General features: G+C 32.9%; 1 protein-coding gene across 6 annotated transcripts in view; it reads left to right on the top strand.

Annotated features, from left to right (window-relative positions):
- RAP1GDS1 (Rap1 GTPase-GDP dissociation stimulator 1) overlaps positions 1 to 23,174 on the top strand; it is a 145,245-nt gene that overhangs the window by 84,156 nt on the left and 37,915 nt on the right. For 5 of the 6 annotated variants that reach the window (XM_008707181.2, XM_040624986.1, XM_008707180.2 and 2 more), the window contains 2 exons: positions 8,122 to 8,268; positions 21,330 to 21,458. In XM_008707181.2, coding sequence (XP_008705403.1) covers positions 8,122 to 8,268; positions 21,330 to 21,458 — 276 coding nt within the window. The remainder of the gene's footprint in view (positions 1 to 8,121; positions 8,269 to 21,329; positions 21,459 to 23,174) is intronic. The other variant, XM_008707182.2, reaches the window with a different exon arrangement.

Here is a 23,174-nt window from a genome sequence, read left to right as displayed (position 1 = left end):
GGGTTAGGACTTGAACATATATTTTGGAGGAACACAATTTAACCCATAATAAGCAGGAATAATGTCTGTGTCTCAAAAGCATATTCCTCAATCAGTAATGTTATCTCAAACAGGTAAAGATATTAAACTACTGAATTTGAAGGGCAAGCTAAGAATACACTTATAAGTAAATCTTTGTGTCATGAATTCATTTTAACTTTCTAGGAAGAATTTTGATATTTGATTTCCTTTTCAATTCAGGTAAATTTGGAGAAAAAAAGCGACTAACCTTTTAAAAATCGCATTTAATGAAAATATTTATAAACTGTTCCATTTTCTGCTTATTTGGAGCATTGTTTACATAGAGTTCTGGTAAAATTAGGCAGTTCAATCATTTCCTTAGCTCAGTAATGGGATAGTTTGGGGATTTTCAGTAATATTATTCATTTAGCTTTCTAAGACATCTGAATTTCATAACACATGTGGCTGGCATTCACTGAGAACTAATGGGCTCTTTGAAATTTAAAATCTAGTCTCTAGTTATAGTTTGGTATTGACTAAAAAGACTCAGTAGTACTTGAATCCCTACACTTAAGAGTCCAATTTATGTTGCCTATTGTTTTGAAATCCTTGTTCAGAATGTATTTACTTGTGTTGAGATACTATCAAAATAAAACAGTTGTTCTTAGAGTTTAAAAGGTGGCATAACAGTAGATTCTGAAGAAAAGCAATGCGAAACTTCATTAAAATAAATTTTATCGTGGCACCTTTATAATGCTATTGCTTTTTACAAACTAACAGTAGTAAGGACTTAAGTTATAATTGTTTTGACTTTAAGCATCTACTCTGAATCGCCTTTGTGTTTAGTAAGAAAAGCACTTCAAAAATTATTTCTAAACAGTATAATTTTTCAGAACTCAGCAGGCAAAAAGCCAGGTCTCAGCTTTCCAGCCAAGCTTGTAAAAAGAATGTTTGATTTATTTACCATAAGTCTTTATAGTTTCTAGTAATAGTTACTTGGGGAAAATAAAACTAAGTGCCTGAATTATAATGATTAACGACTGGAAATTAAGATAGCAAGATTTGAGGGTTTTTTAAACACATTTAAAAAACAAAACCAAGCATAGCATACACTAGTACTTCCTGTGTGCACAACACGGAGTAGAAGTAGAAGTTGAAATAGAAATGACTAAGAGAGTGTCAGAGCTAAAGAGAAGCTCAGCAGTTTCCTTTCCTGCTTCCCCCTTTTCCAGAGCAGGAAACACGTAAACAGAGGTTAAGACGCTTCCTTATGGTCAAAATTAACAAAACTTAAAACCTGGAAACCTTATTATAGTTACTTTATAAGTCATTACTTCAGCGATGTTACAGTTTTCCTAATATTAAAAACTTCTACCTTACCTTACTGAAATTCTTAAGTTAATATTTTAAATTTTAGGTAACAAATTCAGATTCCCACTCTCAACAACCAGGACTAGTCCTAGGATTTCATTATTAAATGTTCTTTTCATTCAGCTCCTCGGAGACCTTAGCTTATGACATGTCCACAGCTTTCTTTACTTGAAGAGTAAAAGTTTTACCTTATATTGAAAATAAATCTCGTTTTCTTTTTTTTTTTTCTTTTTTAAGATTTTATTTATTTATTTGACAGAGATAGAGACAGCCAGCGAGAGAGGGAACACAAGCAGGGGGAGTGGGAGAGGAAGAAGCAGGCTCCCAGTGGAGGAGCCTGATGTGGGGCTCGATCCCAGAACGCCGGGATCACGCCCTGAGCCGAAGGCAGACGCTTAACTGCTGTGCCACCCAGGCTCCCCTGTTTTCTTTTCTTTACCCTTACTTAGCTATAACTGAACTTAAATTACAACAGGGGATACTAAAAGTGTTTGGAAAAGGATGCATATGCTTCAGCATCGAACAGTGGAGAGGAGGGTGAAAAAGTGAGGAAGAGTGTTTGCCGTCTTGTGTTCTCTCTGTGGAGCAGGAAGTATGGTTTGTGTTAAGAATGCAGACGTTGAGAAAGGGAGGAGCTTCAGAAAGTTCTGACTGGTTGTGGGTCCCTGTGGGTGATGTGACAGGGACGTGTGAAAAGATACTGCAGCACAGTTTAAGACTTTGTCCATGCTTCTGAGGGTTATAATTTTCAAAGTTTAAGAAAAGATTGTGTAATTTGTTCATTCTTTGAAGTGTTTCTAAATATCGTTATTAAAAGAACATTCTCTAGGAGTTTTATAAATATTGCACTCTCAAAATGGATCTCATTGACTGGATTAGTGACTATGAGTTTTGATATGGCTGTACAACTTGCGTTATTGTACTGTGCCTCTTTAAGCTTTTAACCAATTTTATGTGAAATAGATTTTATCTGTCAACCGCTGTCTGTTTAATGTGCATTTTGGACAGCTGTTGTAGTGTATAGATGAGTCTCAATGTTTGTTAAGTTCATGGATACTCTAAAAAGATTTTCTGGGGGAAAGATACCAGAGAACTTTTTTGAAGTGAATCTCCAAAACCAGATTCTTAATCAATACTGGACAGTGCTGTTGTCGTAATGAAATGAAGGGCAAAAGTATTTCATTATATCTTTTTTGTGTGTTTAATGAGGGAATGTCGAATTAAAATTCAGATTTCCCAAGTTTTAGTTCAGAATGCTGATATTTAATCATCATGATCTCTTTAAGCAAAGTCAGAGTTGCAAAAAGGGAAAAAAGAAATAAGGTTTATAATTTATCTTCTTAATTCACTTATGGTATTTTCTCTAAACTACATTTACAATTTAAGTCATTTGTATTTATTTTCTCCATGCCTTAGCTTTCATTTTTGCCATCAGTAACCTTAAAAAGCCTTTATAGCTTTATGCTCTGTTCCACCTTAGATTATACCAAACACTCTAGCACTTACTGTAGTGTTGTGTGCAGCCTATGATGAGCCAGCATCACTAATTAGCACTTGCAGATCGTTATGTATAGGATGCTTTTATAGAAAACAGAGAGGGAGATGGTCACAAACCCATGACCCTTCCGAATGTTGAAGGTGAACTCTTTTTATTTGCTACGATTTCTTTGAAAACATAAAAGCTAATTTATTTAACAGTGTCTCCAAACATACATACTTTTCTCATGTTTCTCAGTAGTAATGTGTAACAAAATTTAGATGAGAGCTTATTAGTATGACCAGCTCCTACTGTTTATTTCTCTCATATCATTTTCTCAGGCATGCATCATAGTCATAACCACAGTAACCATTCGTGATGTCACAAGGGATTATTACTTTTGCTAGGAAGTAAGTTTGAGCAGATGGATGCATAAGGAACCAAGATCCTGTTGTTATACAAATAATTACAAGGTGGGAGGAAACTAATATCCATTATGTATGTAGGCATAATTTTTTAAATAGATTTTTAAATTTGTATTTCATACTGAGAATTTCTGAGAAGAAATATATGAAAAAGGTGATGTTTAAATCACAAAAGTTGAAGCAGCATGAAAATCATAGACTTTTAAATTGTAAAAAATTAATTTTAGATAAAATTTGCTGTTGCAGATTATAGACTTCTTTTACATCCAGCACCATGCTGCCTCCTCAGGTTTTCTCCTTAGTGTTTCCAAAGATTTGAGCTTCTGTCTTCTCTTTTGGAAATCTGGTGGTGATAGAAATGATAAAAAACAATGTATTTGCTTGTTATTATAAGGCTTTTCTATAAAGCATGAAAGTTCCAGAATTGTACCTAGTCATATTACATAGGCTTGATAGGCACTTTCTACTAGCTACTTAGCTATCTTTCCAGTTTTTCTTTCAAATTCTAACATCTACGTATCTCTGCATTTATCTGTTTCTTTCCTTTTCTTCTTGAACTGTTGTGGGTTGGGTTTTTTTTTTTTTCATGTACATGTTGTATACACTGGATATCAAAATAATTGCCTTATTTAATGTACAGAGAAGTGGACTGTCAGCAAAGACCTTCTTTTGTATATTCTGGAATAGATTCAGACTTAGTTGCCAGATTGCCTAAACCTTAAAAGTCAAATAATACCCAGGTAGTAGTGGAGGGGTGAAGCAGTGAACTCACATGCTGCTGAAGGGAGTGTACACTGGCTTTGGCAACCTGTTTGTCATTATGGAGAAAGTGGTATGCAAATTGAGTGTACCATCTATGTATTGTAAAGAACAGCCCAAACCTAGGAACAACCCAAGTAACACTCATCAAAGAATAGGCAAATAATTGAGATGTGTTCATACAATGAATATTATACAACAGGAAGCATGTAACAGAATGAATTTCACAAACATAATGTTGAGTATAAGAAGGTAGGTACAAGGGGCGCCTGGGTGGCTCAGTCGTTAAGCATCTGCCTTCGGCTCAGGGCGTGATCCCGGACTTCTGGGATCGAGCCCCACATCAGGCTCCTCCACTGGGAGCCTGCTTCTTCCTCTCCCACTCCCCCTGCTTGTGTTCCCTCTCTCGCTGGCTGTCTCTCTCTGTCAAATAAATAAATAAAATTAAAAAAAAAAAGAAAAAGAAGGTAGGCACAAAAGAATAAATACAGTATGATTCCATTCAAATAAAGTTCAAAAAACAAGCAAAGCTAAACTGTTCCGTAACCATATTGTGGTGGTTAAAAACAAAAGCAAGTAAATGATTTTCATTCTCAGTCTCTCTGTTTCTTTCTGACACACACACACATTCACTCACTCACTCACTCACTCACTCACTCACATTCATCCTCTAGGTGAATGATAATTTACCAAAATCTAAGCAAAGGCCCCATTTATTCAGTAAATACTGAGTGTCTACTATGTACTGGGCATTTGTTGCCCAGAACAGAGAGAGAGCCTAGTTGGGGAAACATTCAAGTAAATCTGAAATTAGAATATACTGTAACATGTTACAGTGATTGTATTCAGTGGTTATTTTAGGTTCTTTCCTCAGCCTTATTATATAACTTGGACCTGATAATGGAATATCAACTTGGTAACTTTTTTTGGTAACATTTTTTTCTCGTTTGTGAGACATAATGACCATGACATACAAGTTTGATTGCTTCCTGCTTTTGGCTGCTGAAGAGTAATGGAAGTGCAGGATCTCTTTAGATCTGTAACTCTGCTCTTACCTACTGTGAAGAAATATCATACTTGTGCTGGAAACTTCCTTCATATGACAAGTCATCACTAAGAAATGTAGCAGGGCCTAAAGAGTTGGTGAGCTGTACTTTCACCAGTGTTTGGATACCTCATAATTATGGCAAATTAAGATATAAATTATAGTGACAGTGCAGGATGCTTCACAAGTTAGGAGTTATTTATTATGAGAAGAGTTAAAAGCCTGTATTTCATAGATATGAAAGTTTAGGATAAGGGACCTTTTGTAAATTATTTTTAAGTGAACAGTAATAATACTCAATATTGTAACATAAAACTATAGAGCTACCTTTATTGTGGGAGAACAATTTATATGGACTTGTGCAATGACAGATCTAATATGTATTGTAAATGATTCATTAGATACCCTTAAAGACCTACTCTTTCACTGGTTTTGGTAGAGTAATAGAATACAGCTTTGTCATTTATTCCTTTGCATCCTCCAATTCTTTAAAATATGTTAATAAAATTATCTTTTAACCTTATTTCCCTGGATGACTTGTCAAAAAAGAAGGGGGTGGCGGGGAGGAAGGAAGGAGCTGTATAAACATTCCTGTAGTGGTGGTGAATACTTTTTTACCTTAGATATCTATCATATGTGCTTTGTTTTTCTTCTCAGATTTGGTATAATGTAATTCTAATACAGAGATTGAGTTTATGTTCTGTAACCAACTGCTGATAATACATGAGTGAAGAGCTATGTTGTAAATAACCCGAACAGGGCAGGGAGGGAGGAAGGGAACTGAAGAAGGAAGAAAAGGAAAAGAAGAAAAACACTGTGACTCAAACATAAATAGGTGGTTTGCCTTCTAATTGTAGTTATGTTCTTATTTATTGCATTATTAAATTTGATGAACAGATTTGTTGAATAAATTTGTATTAAAATTTATTACATAATTGAATAGTTAACTGTTTTTTTTTTTCTTTTAAGATTTCATTCATTTATTAGAAAGAGAGACAACGAGAGCATGAGTTGGGGAAGGGCAGAGGGAGAAGCAGGCTCCCCTCTGAGCAGGGACCCCCCCCCCCATGTGGGGACTCAATCCCAGGACCCCGAGATCATGACCTGAGTCGAAGGCAGACATTTGACTGAGCCACCCAGGCGCCCCAGATAGTTAACTGTTGATAGGAAGTCAGCTTAGCTTTTAAAATTTACTGCAAATAGGCTCCACAAAGTTTCTATGTCTTAGTTTCCTAGAACATGAATTTAAGGCTTAGTTTAGCAATTCTCTAAGATTTCTAAGTCCTAAGCCTCTGTGATTTATATTTTGAAAGCCCATATTTGATCAACAATTTGAATCAAAGATATTTAATCTTTGCATTTTAGGGATGGCATATCCTATATATTTTTATTATTGAAGGTCTGAACATTTAGATTTGTAATCGTAATGTTCACTTTCTCTGACATCATCCCCATACAAATTGCCCAACAATTGAGATAATTTACATTTATGTTATTGTACAGTAAAACCTTGGATGTTAGATTTCTAAATGAGGTATGACCAGTGTTCTTGGCTGGCTTATCTGACTAGTTACCCTGACAATTAGGATTTTTCTGTGATCTTATTAGCTGATGAGCATAGGTTCCTGTTCTGCAACTATGTAACAATACAATAAAGCTAGTGGACAAAAATATGTTATTTCATTTTAGTATGGATTTCCTGAAAAATTTTCAGTTATCAAGCAAGTATTTATGAGGCTCTGCTATATAAGGGGTGTGGGTGTGTGTGTGTGTGTACACCATAAGAACGAATATATATTGTTTCATTGTCTAATATGATTTCAGCAACAATTATAAAGATATGACCCTAGTTTCAGTTTTCTTATTAGAAAAATGAAAATCTTTCATTTATTAACTTAATAGCTATAATACCCTTGTGAGCCATTTCTTTTACTGACCCTTTATACTATGCTTCTGTAGCTGCCCAGTCTAGTATGGTGGCCATTAGCCAGATTTGGCTATTAAACAATTGTGAAATGTGGCTAGTCTGAATTAACATGTGACCGTAAGTGTAAAGTTCACTCAGATTTCAAAGATTTATCACAAAAAAGACAGTTTAAAATATTTCATTAATAATTTGTATGTTGATTGCATGTTGGGATGGTGTTTTATTGGATTTAATAAAATAGGTTATTAAAATTAATTTTTTACCTGGTAATTTTTTTCATGTGACGACTAGTAAATTTAAATCACATATATGGCTCATACTTATGGCTCTCATATTTCTTTTATATGAGGAAAGTCAGGTTTAAAAAGACAGATACTTTCTTTTCATCTCTTTCCATTCCTACATTCAGGGGTTGGAAAGTATTCTAAAGCTCTTTATATATTCCGACAGTTAAATGATATCTGTTCTATGTAATATAGATATATACATAACAGAAGGTATGTCTGACCATCATTTTGACCACTAGTTGTAATGTTGAAGTACATTGGTGTGTTCTAGAATAGAGGGAATAAGGAAAAATGAAACACAAAATAGCAAGAATTGAGAAGAGGAACATGCTTATGGACTATAGACATGCCATTAAAAGGATCCTTACTGTGATCTAGAATTATTATGTGAGTTGGATGGTTTTCTTTGATAATAGCTAACTTTGAAAAACACTGATAGATATGTTTAGTGGTTTCCAAGTTGAGAAAAAAAGGTTCTATAAAATATTAGTTCCTGGTTTTTTCTTTTACACAGAATTGTCATTTGTGAAAGAGGAGGTGAAAATTTTCACATGTGATAGTCATACATTCCTAGAACACAGAGTTCTTTAAGCTCCTGCCAATGAGAATAATCTTTTTTCTCTGAAAAAGTGATTGTCTCTTTTCCCCATCCCACCCCCATTTCCATGTGTACTTGTTTTGATTTTCCAAAAAGACATATTTAATGCCCTGCCTAGGTTTATTTTCTACTTACTCACTATATAAGGAATAACATTGTTATGTTTTATATTTGAAATTGTAAGGTACATTTCTTTTTTCTTTTATGTTTAATTTAACTCTTTGTTTTACAGATGAGGGCAGAAGTGCAGTTGACCAAGCAGGTGGTGCACAGATTGTAATTGACCATTTAAGGTCACTGTGCAGTATAACAGACCCCGCCAATGAGAAGCTCTTGACTGTCTTTTGTGGCATGCTGATGAACTATAGCAATGAGAATGGTAAACAAAATTGAAAACTTGCTTTATCTCTGGGGGAAAATAAAAAATCATCATTACTATAGTACATAACAAAAATATTTAGAAAAATTATGAGCAAAGAATTCATAAGTGGCATAAAATTAATAAATAGCCAACATTAAATCACAGTGTTCCAAAAATACAGAATGTTCTAATTTATTAAATGGGACAAGTTTTTGAAGGGTTACCCATGTTAATTAATACAAAAAACAAAAACAACATAATGGTATGCTTTAATATTTCTCACTATGCACATTTTGAAAATAAACAGTGTTAAAATAGCTTCCTGTTTATTACTTTATATTAATGCCAGGAGTAGCTTTAAAACACAAACACTATATTAGTAAAATTATTTTATCTAGACACTAGATTTATTTGTCAGAATAGAAAAAATCTTTTAATAAAACCTGGCCTTAGAAAAATAAAGTTCAGAGTAATTGCATTTTCTCATTTTAGAAATTTAATAAATACCTGTCAATAGAAGTTTCTTTTCTCTGTAAAACATTCTTAGAACCTAGCAACAAATGACATGTCAAAATTTTCAGATAATCTATATGGTTAATTAAATGAATGTAAAAATGGTGATATGAAAGCTTCACTATATTTTTAAATGTCACAAAAAAATGTATCATCTTATAGGAGTTATGGCATGGATCAAACACTCAAAAATTCTAATAGGTTTCTAGACTGTAACACACATAAGGTCTTTTTGTGGTTTGTTTTGTAATGGCATCTTAAGCTGTAGTCTTTGGCAAAGACATATTTTAGTTGCATATTGAACATGTAATAAATTATTTACTTTCATGTGTCCTAGAAACACATGGACCTTTAGGCATATTTTTCATTTTTCACTTTTGGTAGTCATGAGTACAAAGAAATATTCTCCATAATTAAAAAGAAAAAAGATAAACATTGATGATAAATGGCTACTGACATTTGGCCAGTGACAACCACAAACGGTGGGGACTGTAGCCCTTGTCCCATTGAACAGGGAGAGCCACTACTCTCCTCTAGTCTATAGTTTCTATATGGCAATTTGGTCAAATACTGCCACATCTTTTCATTGGAAGATGGGGGGAAGCTGCAGATCTAGCTTTTCATGTGACATCTGTTTTTTAAATGTTGGATTACGTGTGCGTTTTTAGCACTGTACAAGCTCAGGTCCCATCCTATACAGAGGATACCAGTTTTAACCTCTGAATTAAAATTTCCAATAATATTAATAAATAGTTTTTATTTGTCAAATGGCTAGCCCATTAAACTCAAGCTAGTAACAAATGGTAGTCTTTATCGGGTCAACTACCACTATTTTTTTTCCCCTGTGGTGAAATCATTTTTGAAGAGAAAATGAACAGGAGAAACAGACATGAGAGAGTCTGGGTAATCCACAAAATTAATAGCTAGCTCCTAAATAATTGAAACTAGACCATAATGCACACATATCTGAATTGCATTAGGAAATCATTGGCCAGTTGTTCATGTTGCTTTAGTTTCATTTGGGACATCTTGGACACCTATCTTCATTGGGTGTTCATCTTGGACACCTGAGAAAATGGGACAAGATGCTAAGTGGGAGAATGGTTTAGACAGATAAATGAAAGAAACTAGCCATGAAGTTATTAGAGCAGCTTTGGATATAAAAGAATTAGTCCTGTTATGGATTTAAACTCATTGTCATTTGGAAACCGCTGTTCAAAGATCTGTACAAAAGCATATCAAATGGCCAAATGGTCTTTAAAAATATCACTAATTCTAATCCAAAGGAGACTGCAGTTTCCTTTGAGTCCCTATGGTAGGATATCACAATGTGTAGACGTGTGTATTGAGAAGGAAATGATTAACCACATGCAGAGTCCACAGTTGAAATGCATAATATATTTGTTTTGTTTAAGGGTAGGCTTTTTTCCTGGTGTGCAAGTATTCCCAAAAAGTAACTTAGATACTTCAAAAACCTTGATTAACTTTTCTCAGAACATTATTGGAGCAGAAGTGTTTTTGTTCCATTATCCTAAAACTGGTATTGGAATGAAGCTTTCATTGGATAAAATAGAAGTAAAGTTACCTTTAGTATTTTAAACAAAGAGGTGCCAAACATGTAACTATCTTCTTTCTTCTCCTTGCGTTTACATTTGTCTGTCATGGGGATCATAGTTTGTGAAGTGATTCTTTTTCTCCATAATACTCTCTAACTTAAATTATATTCTTTTTCATTTTGCATAATTATTGCATCTTTGTTGTTCTGTTGATTACTTACTCTATTTTTTAAAACGTGTGTTTAAAGACTTGCCTACTTAAATATTAGGTCTTTTTGGCTAACTTAAGAACATTTGATATTGACCATGTACCCCTAGATGAGTCACTGTGAAAAAAAATAGAGCTTTTTGAAATTCAGGAGGCAGTTTTTATTAGCACTGGAAAATGAAGTTCCTTTTTATGTGTATTTACTATTGAATTTCAGTACATAAGGCTCTGCTAGTAACTGAGTAGAATAATTGAGTGATAAATTGTTACTCTACCAGAAAAAGTAACTGTATCCTTAGCCCTAGTAACTTAAGCCTTATTCATAGGGAGTTATTACTTCAGCTTCACAGATATATATTTTTTTACTATAAAGGTAAGAGTGCTGAAAATGGTCACAAATATCCACCAACATAGTTTCTTTGGTGGTAATATTTTCAAATTGTATATTAGTCCTAAAAGTAAATTGACACCAGACTGAGACTTAAGATATCTTGATTCCTATCCATCTGGTTGGTGGACAACTGTGAGCATATCCAATTGTTAAATCCATTAAGTAGGGAATAAAAAAAAAATTCCTAACCACATGCAAGACAGATACATTGCGAAAATACATGTGTCATAAAGGTATTTTTGTACCCTTTGATAAAGTTATATAAAACTCAAGGTTCATGAGTTTTAAAATTTTGAACCAGCTCAGGACTGTACACTTTTAAGCTATGAGGTGGATATATCCTTTTGTTCCCCCATTTGTGAAGCAATTAAAATTTTTTATACCCAAACTGGTAAGTGTGGAATATCTGAATAGAGAAAGTTATAATTGCTTAGCCAGAAAAGTTGTATCCATAATATCATATAAATAAAATCATGTTTAAATAGAATAAGACAAAACTTTTTTTTTTTTCAGTAAAAATCATTTAAAGTTTATCCTTTTGGGGGAAATCATACCTATTTTTCGCATGGCAGAAAAGCACTCTTCAATTCTGTGGCTCTCCCAAGTAGTCTGAGTGTTTGACAGTTGTGGTTAGAGCAAAGCGTGTTGACAATTTGATATTCAGTTTGAGGAAATATGCTGAACTTCCTGTATTTTCTTCATCTGTTTATTAACTTACCCTAAAAACAAGAAACTCAGACCTATTATTATAGATATTTTTATCTCATTAGTTTCTTGGGTATCTTTTCTAGCTTTGGTTACCCAATGCCAAAACATTGCAGTGAAGACTAAAAATTCTGTTCAGATCTATTTTCAGATATAACACCATTTTAGCCTGTAGTAGAAGTCTGGCAAATATTTATTGACTTCTGGATATTTAGTATTGTCTAAAATTTTTTTATTAACAAAATTAATGCTTGGAAGAAAAATGGGTTTTTGGAATGTATTTTCTTTATTAATTTAGAAGCATTATAAACTCTTGCCAACTATATTACTTGATAGTTCCTGAATATTCATGTTCATTGTAGTAGCAGAAAGTGGCATTGGAAACATCCTGATGATGGTGCCAAAAATTTACCATAGGTGATCCACAAACTTAAAAAATCTGCACACTTATACTTGAAAGTTGACTGCAGTTTGAATGGAAACAAACGAGTAATCAAAAGCAGACCACCAGAGTTATTTAACACCTTGTTCAGGGATCTCCTAATAGTCACCATTTTTATTACCTTACATGTAATATGTAATAACCATGATGACCATGATTAATCAGTAAATATCTTTTGGAAAACTTTATAATTGAGAATTTAATTTTTTTCTTAATATACCTATGCTAGAAATATAAAATACAGGGAAAAGTCTAATTCTTAAGAAAATTATTGATGGTAAGCACTAAAGCAAGGACTAAAGTTACTTGTTTTACATAGGCTGTGCCATAAGAGAGAAAAGTAGAAGAAATAAACATGCCATCAAGAAAGGAAAAATCTGTTTCCTTCTAAAATGATTAACATAATATACACAGTTTATGACTGGCTTTTTCATGTAAGCTATATTATATATGTGAAATATGTAAATATGTGATACCAATTTGAGGAATATGATGTATATTGGATATATAGGATCAGTTTGAGGATATATGTGTGTGTATATCATATACATGTGATCTATATTTAATTGTATATATATGATTTTTCAAATAGCTGATTTTTCTCCAATATCTTAATAGCTCCCTATTATTGAAGATTAATTTTTTTTGTGGCTCCTAAAATCTCTCTGGGATACTCTTGTAATAATTCTCACATTTATTTTCTGTATAGACTTATGATAACTGAGCTATGGTTGAAGGGAGGCCGTCAGTGTGGTTTAGGAAATGCAGTTCAAATGCATGGGTATGTTACTGGAGCATAACAATTTAAGTATTCAGCCCAGTACATAAATTCAGTTGTTTAAAATAGGCCTGTAAAGTATTTTCTCTTTAACTTAAAGATCACTTAATGTGTAATTAATTTTAGCTGCTACCTTCATTTCAACCAATAGCAACAATTTCACAATTTTAATCATACTATTCATTTTCCTAGTGACCTCAGTCTAATAACTTGGCTTATTTTTTCTTCATATTTAAAATGAGAAGAGTAGGGGCGCCTGGGTAGCACAGTCGTTAGGCGTCTGCCTTCGGCTCAGGGCGTGATCCCGGCGTTTCAGGATCGAGTCCCACATCGCGCTCCTCCACTGGGAGCCTGCTTCTTCCTCTCCCACTCCCCTGCTTGTGTTCCCTCTCTCGCTGGCTGTCTCTCTGTCACATAAATAAATAAAATCTTAAAAAAAAAAAAAGATTGAAAATAAGAGTAGAAGTTAATAAGGAATAATCCTCATTAAAAACTAAAAAGCACTTTGGCTTGAGCTACTTGTTTATTTTTATGCTTTGGTATTACTTTATTGCAGTTAAGAAAGAATACTTCCTAGATATTAGATGTTTAGGAAATGATTCGCTTTGCATAAGTGAGGAACTGTTTCCACAGTTAATTTACTGTGGGTACAAGCTAATTAATAATTACATATAATTCCTAAATACTAAAAACTTTTTGCCTAACTTTAAGGTAAAAAAAATCAAAATGTAAAATTTTGTCTTTGTAATATATTGTCTTTTTCCCCATAATTATGTTAATTTTCCAATATACCATTTCAGTGTATTTTTCCTTCATTTTTTTTTCCCTTTCCATAAAGGCCTGGGAGATGTGCTCTTAAGTTTGCATCTTTTGAAGCCCAGTTTGTCAAATAAAAATACTCTAGTGTGTTAGAAGACTTTTATTGTGCAGCTGAGAAATTTTTAGGACTTAAGAAAATATATTGTGTAATTCTTTATTTACTGTTTTCTCTTTGTAAAAAATTTCTGAATTTTTACTGTTTGTCTCACAGAGCATTCAGATTTACTCAGTCAGGTTGCACTCAAGAAGTTCTGCTACAAATGTCATTTTAAACAAATTGTTTTACTGAACGACAGAACAGTTAGTTGTTCTTGTGCCGCCTGCAATTCGGTCTATTAAATTTGACCTATTAGACTAGCTTAGCTTTTCATCATAATCCTTCTAAAAAATTACTATAATCATGCTGCTATTTAGTGGATAAGCTAAGAACTTGGTTTTTAGAAGTACAAAATGCACATTTGGTTTAATTCCACATGGCCAAATAGTGGCATTAATATTTAGCTTTGACCATTATAGAATGAACTTCTGAATGTAAGAATCTGAAATTTTATCACAAAAAAATGAAATGATTGTTATAGTTTTTTCAGTAATGATTTAAAGTTTGGCATTATATTATAGAAATAATACTTAGCATTTTCAGCTTCCTAGATTTTCTTATAATGGTGTGTATAGTCTTGTGATACGAAATAGATACCAAATTTTAACTGAAGGCAGTAGAGAAACAAAATATGTTGGGGGTTCCTCATTCCCTAACATGCTTTTCTTTATTTCCTTCATGTCTAGATTGAAGATAATTAATGATAGATGTTATTGACTATTATTTTCAATATTTTCTTCATAGTAAACATTTGAGGTGGCAGGGTTGGCTTTCTGATTTGAATTCACCATCACAAGCTATAAAAAATTCCCAATTTTGACTTCTTTTTGAAAGATTCATGGCCTGACTGAAATTAAGTAACTAAAAATTAAAAACAGCTCCTAACATTTATTTTATGTTGTAAATTCTAAAGAGGATAGGTAATCTGATCTCTATTATTCTGCCTTGATTTAATTTTTACATTTGTATAGTTTGTTCACCATCATTAGTTATTGCCACATTTTAAATATTGCAGTATAAATATACATTTACATTGCAGCTGACAGAATTTCAGCATATGAAGCACATAGGGAGATTTTCTCTATACATGGAATCCTTACCTATATTTAAAAATGAGTATTTAGATAGTAACAGTAAAACTGAAAGACTAGGCCTTGTTTTTATTATTGATGTTACTGCACCAGTTGAAACATGATGGTATCAAGCACATGATGATTATTGACCATGTACAGGTTTGTAGGTGCCAGAAATAACATTGAAGTAAGTATTCAGATGTTTGGCCTTCTAAGAGCTAAGGCCAAAGCCAGAGATGAATAATGGATTTTGGCCACATATCAGTCTACTGATACAGTGGACTACTTGAAATAGTCATTCAGAGAGAAACTCAAGGCAGAGAAGTATCATATGTAAAATCACTTATATAAAAATTAGTAATCCTGTTTTCTAACTACAAGTAAAATCCAGTTAAGACCAAACTACCTATATTTTGTTAAATTGAAAATTTTTAAGTAAATACTGTTTGAAAAATGGGGACTGGCCGGAAATCAGAAATCTTGGTTATGTAGATGTATGTTATTAACATAGTTTGTGTGTTGCAAAGAATGTCTGTGTAAATTTTAAAGTGTAACAACTTAATAGTAATATTCCAGGGTAACTAGTAATACTAGTTTTTTTTTTTTTAAGCCAATAAATCCTTCTGTAAAACAAAGAATTTGTATGTTTTTAAACATATATATTTGTAAGGTATACATGTTGTGATGTAAATTAACCTGGCATTGATCTTAATTTGCTATACAAAAATGTAGACTTAACTTTACACCTCTGTGGGTATGGCCTTTCTTTCAGCAATGCCATTTGGGAAGAGAGGATATATTTCTCCTACTAAGAGCTGCTTAAGCAACAGCTGGCAGTTGTCCTCTTAAAACAAAACAAACAAAAAAGTTTTAACCTTTAAAAGACCAGTTTCTTTCTGAGATGAAAGCATAGAGTTTCCTTTAATCAGAGTAGACCTATCTGTAGAAATTTCCTTTGTAGCAGTATTCATTACAAGAGTTGATCTGTAGTAGTAATTTAACCTGAAGTGAGCCGAGAGGGAAGAATTATCTACTAGATTAAGACATAATCACTCTAGGTGTCGTTGGACTGAGAACACTATGTGGGTAGGTCTCTTAAGAATAATAAAACATTTTTCCTTTCTCGTGATTTTGCTTTGGGGTTTTTGTTTTTGCTGTTGTTTTACATTATACTCATAATTTTATCATTATCTCTAAAACTTTTACAAAAGGGAGATTTTGCTCTTGTAGAGACTCTTATTTGCAGAATCTTTTAGAAAAAAAGTTTGAATTCTCTTGTTTTTTATTTAACTGTTAGAAAACAAGAATTGTGTAAATGTATTGTTTTAAACCTCCAGTATTCTCAGTGCTAATGAATCTTGATTCTTTTTCTTTTTTTCATTGAAATTACCATTTGTCATTGAAATGTATAACCTGGGGCTTAAATTACAGAGATAATCTGGGTGTAGAACACGAAATGCATGTTTTGTTTAAAGAGGGCTTTTAAAATAATTGATTTGAAGTTAATTTTAAACACATGTAAATATTTTTACTTTTCTATGCTCAATACTAGATTTCGAGTAAAAGTTCTCCACTTCCCTGACCAATCAACAAATAGATACAAAGTAATAAGTAATTGAAAACTGTGTCCCTGCACATGTGCATGTATAAAGTTTTTAACTATGTATCATCCTCTTGGTAGCTGTAAAATCAGTTCACTTTTCACTAATTCACTACAACCTGTTTAAACTTAACATTTCTATTCACTGTTTTACATCATTTTTGATTTTTGTATCCTTTTTTGGAAGTATATAGATATGCCATTAGTCAGGGGCAACTTTCTTCAGTCTTTATTATGCCCAAATGGTTTTTATCTAATTTGTAGTATAATTCATCAAGATTTATATTTGCTTGTGTTTATTGCTTCAATTGTATATAATTTACTTGATTGTAGATGGTTTTTTATGCAAGCCTGTAAATAGGAATATTGTACTCCTTATACTATGAATAGTATACATACTATATATACGTACTAATGTAGAGACTATGTTTTTTGAATTGTGTATATCTTATTTTGACACAGTTTCATCATTAAGTCCTATTTACTGATAAGCTTAATCTTATAAGATTGTCTATAAGGGCCTTTTCTTATGAATAAGGTAAACATGTGTTGCAGTCTTCTTAAGAAACTTATTCTTTAATTGATCAACATGACTTCATTTGAGTTACTGGGATTCTTTTCTGGACCTATAATCTATCTATACCAATGTTTTAAACATTAAACTTAAAACTCAGGGGGAAAAAGGTTCTTCAACTTAAGATCTTCTCTCCAGATCTCCATTCTTTGGAGTTTCCATGAGTGTGACCTGAAGAACTTGGAACCATTGAAATTCAAATGTAGGTAGGTAAGTGTTCACACCAGCGCATGCGTTGATTGCCTTATATCTCTTTGTATATGCATCTGTATTGCACCCCCTCAGTGCCTTTCTTCCTCTTCCTCCCATAGATCATGTAGGGCCTGTGTCATCTTGATATTTTGTAATTCTGTATTTTGGTCAGTATTTGTCTGTGATGTGTGTCAGGAGCAATCTTTAAAAGTCTTCAGACATTTATGACATTGTGCTGTCTAAAGACTGTCTTTCACACATAAGTGTTTGCTATGTACGAGCCTGGGTTGCATTTTGTGAATTGTGTTTGTTGAGCTCTGATAAACATTCCCCTGGAGTTGCTGGTGTTCATTGAAGGTTGCAAAAATTCTCAGTCCTGCACTGTTTTACGTTTTCAGTTCTAGAAAATGTGAACTAATTCTGGTTCTAAGAATATCTTCCAGTTTTTTATTTAAAAGTCATACTCCTGATACCATTCATAATAACATGAGTGTCACCTGCCATCCTTTGAAATCCATTCACAAGCTTTCTTTGGGCAATAAGAAAAAGTGATTAAACTTAGTCATTTGCTTCCAGCAATAAGAATTAATACCAGTTTATTCCACACAAACAGGACACCTACTTAACCCCACCCCTCCAAAAAAGACTATTGATAACATACTAAGTTGTAACTGAGATAAGCAAACAGACCCAACCATGGAATATTCTCCGAGGCTTAATTAGAGTTTCTACTCAAATAAGCAAAATAAGATGTTCAGGTGCTTAATGTAAATTTTGCCCAAAATATCCAAACCAAAATCTAGGATTCCTACCATGCTTTTAATTTTTATTTCTTTTCCTGTCTCATCTCATCTGCCAAGCACATCATTGAATTTCAGAATCTCTATTCCATGTTTTGTTTTGTTTTCCATCTCCTATAAAAGTTAGGTAATCCTTTGGCAGTGGTTCTTAAACTTTTGGTCTCAGGACTCTTTTAGACACTTAAAAATTGCTGAAGACCCTATAGAATTTTTGTTTATAAATATGGGCTGTATCTATCAATATTTACCATATTAGAAATTAAAATGGAGACAATTCAAAAATTACTTAATTTTGTATTGAAAAATAACTCACATTATCACGTATTTTTATGAAAAATAACATTTCAAAATTAAAAATATTGCTGGGGTGCCTAACTAGCTCAGTCTATAGAACATGTGACTCCTGATCTCAGGGTCGTGAGTTCAAGCCCCATGTTGGGTGTGAAGCCTACTTAAAAAAAAAAAAAAATTGCTGAGAAGAATAGCATTTATTTTACTGTGAATGTGTGCTGGGGAAGAGTTATGATGACCACCAACAGAATTTGGTGCCACAAACTGGGTTCATGATAAAGCCCCAGCGGTTTTACCCACCGTTTCTGCACCATTGTGTAAATATCAGTACCGTGAAAAAGGCATATAAAATCTTGGTATTTTTATGAAAGTAGTTTTGATTTTGTGATCCTCTGAAAGGGTTTTGGGGACCCCATTTTGAGAACCATGTTCTAGGATGCCTGCTTATCTTGAAATGAAAGTTTGTATTAGTCTGTTTGAGTAAAGTTCTTTTCCTCATCTGGGCCTTCATTATTCAAGGAGAATGACTTGCCTGCAATTGGTATGAACAGACTTTAGAGTTATTTGAGTGTAATTTTTGTTTTAGTTAGCCTCATAGAAGTGGGTATAAAAGAAAGCACCCAAGTGATCAAAAATGAGTATGTCCACTGGATGACCATATAATTTTTCTCTTTACTTGTGTGTGGTATGTGTGTTGTATGTGAGTATACAATTAATTTGGCTCCTGGGTAGCTTTAAAACACATTTTCCCGAAGCAAAGTGATTTTCATGAATTAGGGTGATTCACACCAAATGCCATTGGGCTCTGCTTCTTTTTCTCCTGATCTACCACAATTTCAAATATTACTGCTTCAATTTGTATGCCAAAGATTTTATGAAACTATGCAACATTTCGTATTTTTTTGTCCCTCATTTCTCTGGAACCAAAATTCAAAATACCTTAAAAGCAGTGCAAGAAAGTGGTAGAGATGCCAAGTTAGGAGAATATGAAGAACCTCACCTTCTAAGTGACGTTCTCCTGTTGAGTTATCTCCTTCATAACATTTGTTATTTCTCTGATGTCCCTGGACTGTTGGATTTTTATAGTTTGTACCAACAGTACTGAGGGGGTGTGTGATGCTTACATATATGCAGACATATAGTGGAGTTTGACTCACACTCAATGCATGCGCTAGTGCTCACGCTTACATACCTGGAACTTAATGATTCAGCAGCTCTGCAGTATTTGAAGAGGTAGTCAAAATGAGTAAATAAATAAACGAAAGTTAAAAATACCGCTAAAGAACAAAGATCTGCAAAGGTAATCCAATAATAAGGAACTTCACTGGTAAGTAATCAAAATAATTTTTGACTTGGAAAGCGTATTGGTGCATGATCGTTACAAATACTATAACCATAATACAGGTATTCTGCCAACATAACACATAACACTATACCTTTTAACATAAGTAATTTGCTTATAAGATAATACAGATACTGTGAATCATTCATCAATTGCTGAATTGTAAGGAAAAAATAATATTTAACATTAAAGGCATAAGAACAAATCATTTAGTTGAGCATATTCTTTTATTTCTGTCTCTTTAGAACAAATTTCATAATTCCATTGCAAAATCTGAAATTGTTTTAGACTATTTGAACCCTAAATGTAAACTTCCCTTTTTCCCAGGCCTGTTTTCTTGTTTTGGTAATAGGCCCCCCACAGTTGAGTCAGACAGTATGTATAATTACCCACTCAATCAGTTTTCAGGATGATAAGCCTCTGTTGGCTATCCCTTCATACTTTACTCTGAAAGCAGGAAAAATTACAGAGACCGCCAGGCATATAATCAAATGGAATGTGAGGCAGCTCAACCCGCCTGCTTGTCCTTATCTGATAATCACCCAACCAGCTTCTTATCTATTGGTTAAGAACTAGAAAGAGCGATGAAGAGATTAGTAGGCAAACTATCAAGGGATGCATGCTCTAAGGAAAATGTGTTTGTAATAAACGGATTTTTATCTTTAGATTCCCAGTAGGTAACCTAAAAAGAATTTGGAGAAAATTATTAGCTTGAAAATGGCATATAATTTTTAAAAGAAACAATTTTGAAAGCATTCCTGTATCTCTGGATGAAACAGTTATTAATAGTAATAGTGTTTTGCATAGGCATGTGTGTGTTTATATCTTTCTTAGCTTATTGTGAGAGGCAATACTTTTGATTTTCATTTCGTTTATTTACCTTCAGCTTTGCTACAGGTGTTCTGTCTTAATTTGTCCATGAAGAGCCATTGTGGAAATCCAAGGCCTGTTAAATACTTTAAAACTCATTAGTTTCTTAGAAAATGAAGGCAAGCAATGATGACAAAGCATATTGATCTCATTCTCTTTACCTCTCAAGCCAAATTTTCCTTTCTTTACTAAGATGCTTGTCTCTATTACTAAAACTTTGAAAAGAAAAATATTTAAATAACACATTTTTTCCTTGTAAAAACTACTTTCTTTCCTAGCAGTCATCGAAGAACATTCTGCTGCAAATAATCAAAATGATTTTTGTGTATTATATACATTTCCCACTCTTTATTATGAAGCAGCTGTTTTTAAGGGATTCTAAGGTTCTGTCTTCTCTTGGTCTTTATTAAATTTGTTTTTCAATGCTTTTCATATACTCTGCTTTCCTATAATACAAATATTACTTTGTCTAACCTTTTCACATAATGACCAGCGGTAATGTTTAATTATTTATACATTTTTAAAGCCTACTCTACAAAGGTATAAGACCCTGTTTAAAAAAAAAAGCAAAACAAAACTAATGTTTTGGCATATTATTTGAGTTCTTCTCATTTCTAAATTTCTTTTAATCATTGAAAAGAGTCAAAACTCAACTCTTGTGAACTAATGATTTAAGGTTTTTCAGACAATTGTATGGATAGACTTAATCTTATTTTACTGTAATTGAAATAGTATTGAGTTTGCAGTAGGGAGAATAAGAGGTGCTTTCTTCTTACTAATGTCCATTTGATACATAAACACTTTCACTTGTTTGTTTGTTTTTTACAGATTCCCTGCAAGCTCAGCTTATCAATATGGGTGTTATACCTACCTTAGTGAAATTATTGGGCATCCATTGCCAAAATGCAGCTCTTACAGAAATGTGTCTTGTTGCATTTGGCAACTTAGCAGAACTTGGTAAGTCCTAGTCATGAACCACAAATGTAAATAACTTGTTAATGTACTTACAATAAATTTTCCTTTAGATGTTAACAAACTGGAGATCCGTGTAGATTATATTATTTTTTGAAGAATTGTAGATCTTCCTTCAATGTTTAAAAAAAAAAGTAGGTCCCATTATAGCTTATGATTGTATTGTTTATAATTGGAGCTCCTTTGCTTCCCTCATTGTTTTATTTATTGAGGTTTAAAGTTTTCACTTGAATATTATTTAATAGAGTTGAATATTTAAAATGATCTCCACTTGACTTTAGTATTCTTACATGAGAGATGGTCTTGAAATCAAGTATTGCATTTCCAGAACAAAAATAAAGGATTGTTATTATTACATTCTATATTAATTGTTTATCAGGTAAAAAGGAACCTAACAGACTGAGGTTTTTCCCCCTCTTTTTAGAAAATCCCTTAAAATGATAGAGGACTTTTCCCTAATAATATATTTGTAACAGCATTAAGAAAAATTACAAGAAATCTTGAAAATCAGAAGGCAAACAGAAGCAGAGCAATACTGGAAACACAGCCCAGTCATAACAGAGAAGAGGACTGATGACTCCACAACCCCTCTTTTCTCTGTTTTATTCTTCTCTATCATTAATAGTACTCTCTTCTTTCTGACCTTCCTCCTGTGATTCTTAATATAAAATTACGACTCCTGGTCTGACTCTACCCCACAATCATATTCATAACAAATTTTATATTATGGGGACAGTGAAACCAAATGATGTCTTGTCATAACTAGATATAATAGCTAAAACAAACAAATTAATCCCTTTTATAAATAAGTAAACAGAAGCACCAGGACTGTAACCTTGGATCTTCTGAGAGCTCTCTTACATACTACACGTTAAAATCTTGATCTCCGTAGTTTCTTTAGCTTAGACTTTAAGTGCTTCATATTTAAAGGAATGGAGATTATCAGAGCTAATTTTGTAAAAAAACAAAACAAAAAAAACCTAATTTTTAAATCTCTCTTTTTTTTTTAAAGAACATGAGCTAATTTTTAAATCTTTTTTTTTTTTTAAAGAACAGCAACATGTTTAGATTGAATTTCTTTTCATGAGACGCGAACTTTGGTTTTATTTTGTTTTGTTTTATTTTTAGTATAGTTGATGCACAATGTTAAAAGTCATTCTTATTGAGTGGGTCATCTCCTGGTATTTATGAATGTCCTTGTCTTCTATCCTCTTCTGCTTTTCTTTTTTTTCATACTGTTGTTTTTATTTCCATCATTCACGTAAGACCAAAAATGAAAGAATATTCATTCATTGTTTTACAAGATACTGTTTTCCATTATTAAAATGGATTGTAGGAATTTGTGTTTGGTATACTTTGTAGAAATAAAACAGAAATCATGCTATAATCCCTGATAATGTCCTAATCTTGGTAACAGAAACATAAACACCATTTAATATGAATTGCTTATGTTAAGGCATCAGAATTTCTTTGGGAGAGTGCATTGACCACCTCAATTCAGCCTCCTCTCCCTAGTCTGTATTAAAAGATGGATATACACCCATTAGGTCCGATTTCATAGTCTATTTCCAGCTGTTACTACCTTTACCCCAATTGGAGGCTGAAAGGATAAAAGAAATATTCCTTTATGTACTAAGACTTCTAGAGTTTGTATCTTGAGTCTGTTATGTCCATGTAACAGCTATGTTACACATCAACACC

The sequence above is a fragment of the Ursus maritimus genome, unplaced genomic scaffold (assembly GCF_017311325.1).
Source record: "Ursus maritimus isolate PB19 unplaced genomic scaffold, ASM1731132v1 scaffold_8, whole genome shotgun sequence".
In the NCBI taxonomy this organism is placed as follows: Eukaryota; Metazoa; Chordata; class Mammalia; order Carnivora; family Ursidae; genus Ursus; species Ursus maritimus.
This window is presented reverse-complemented; position numbering and strand designations above follow the sequence as displayed.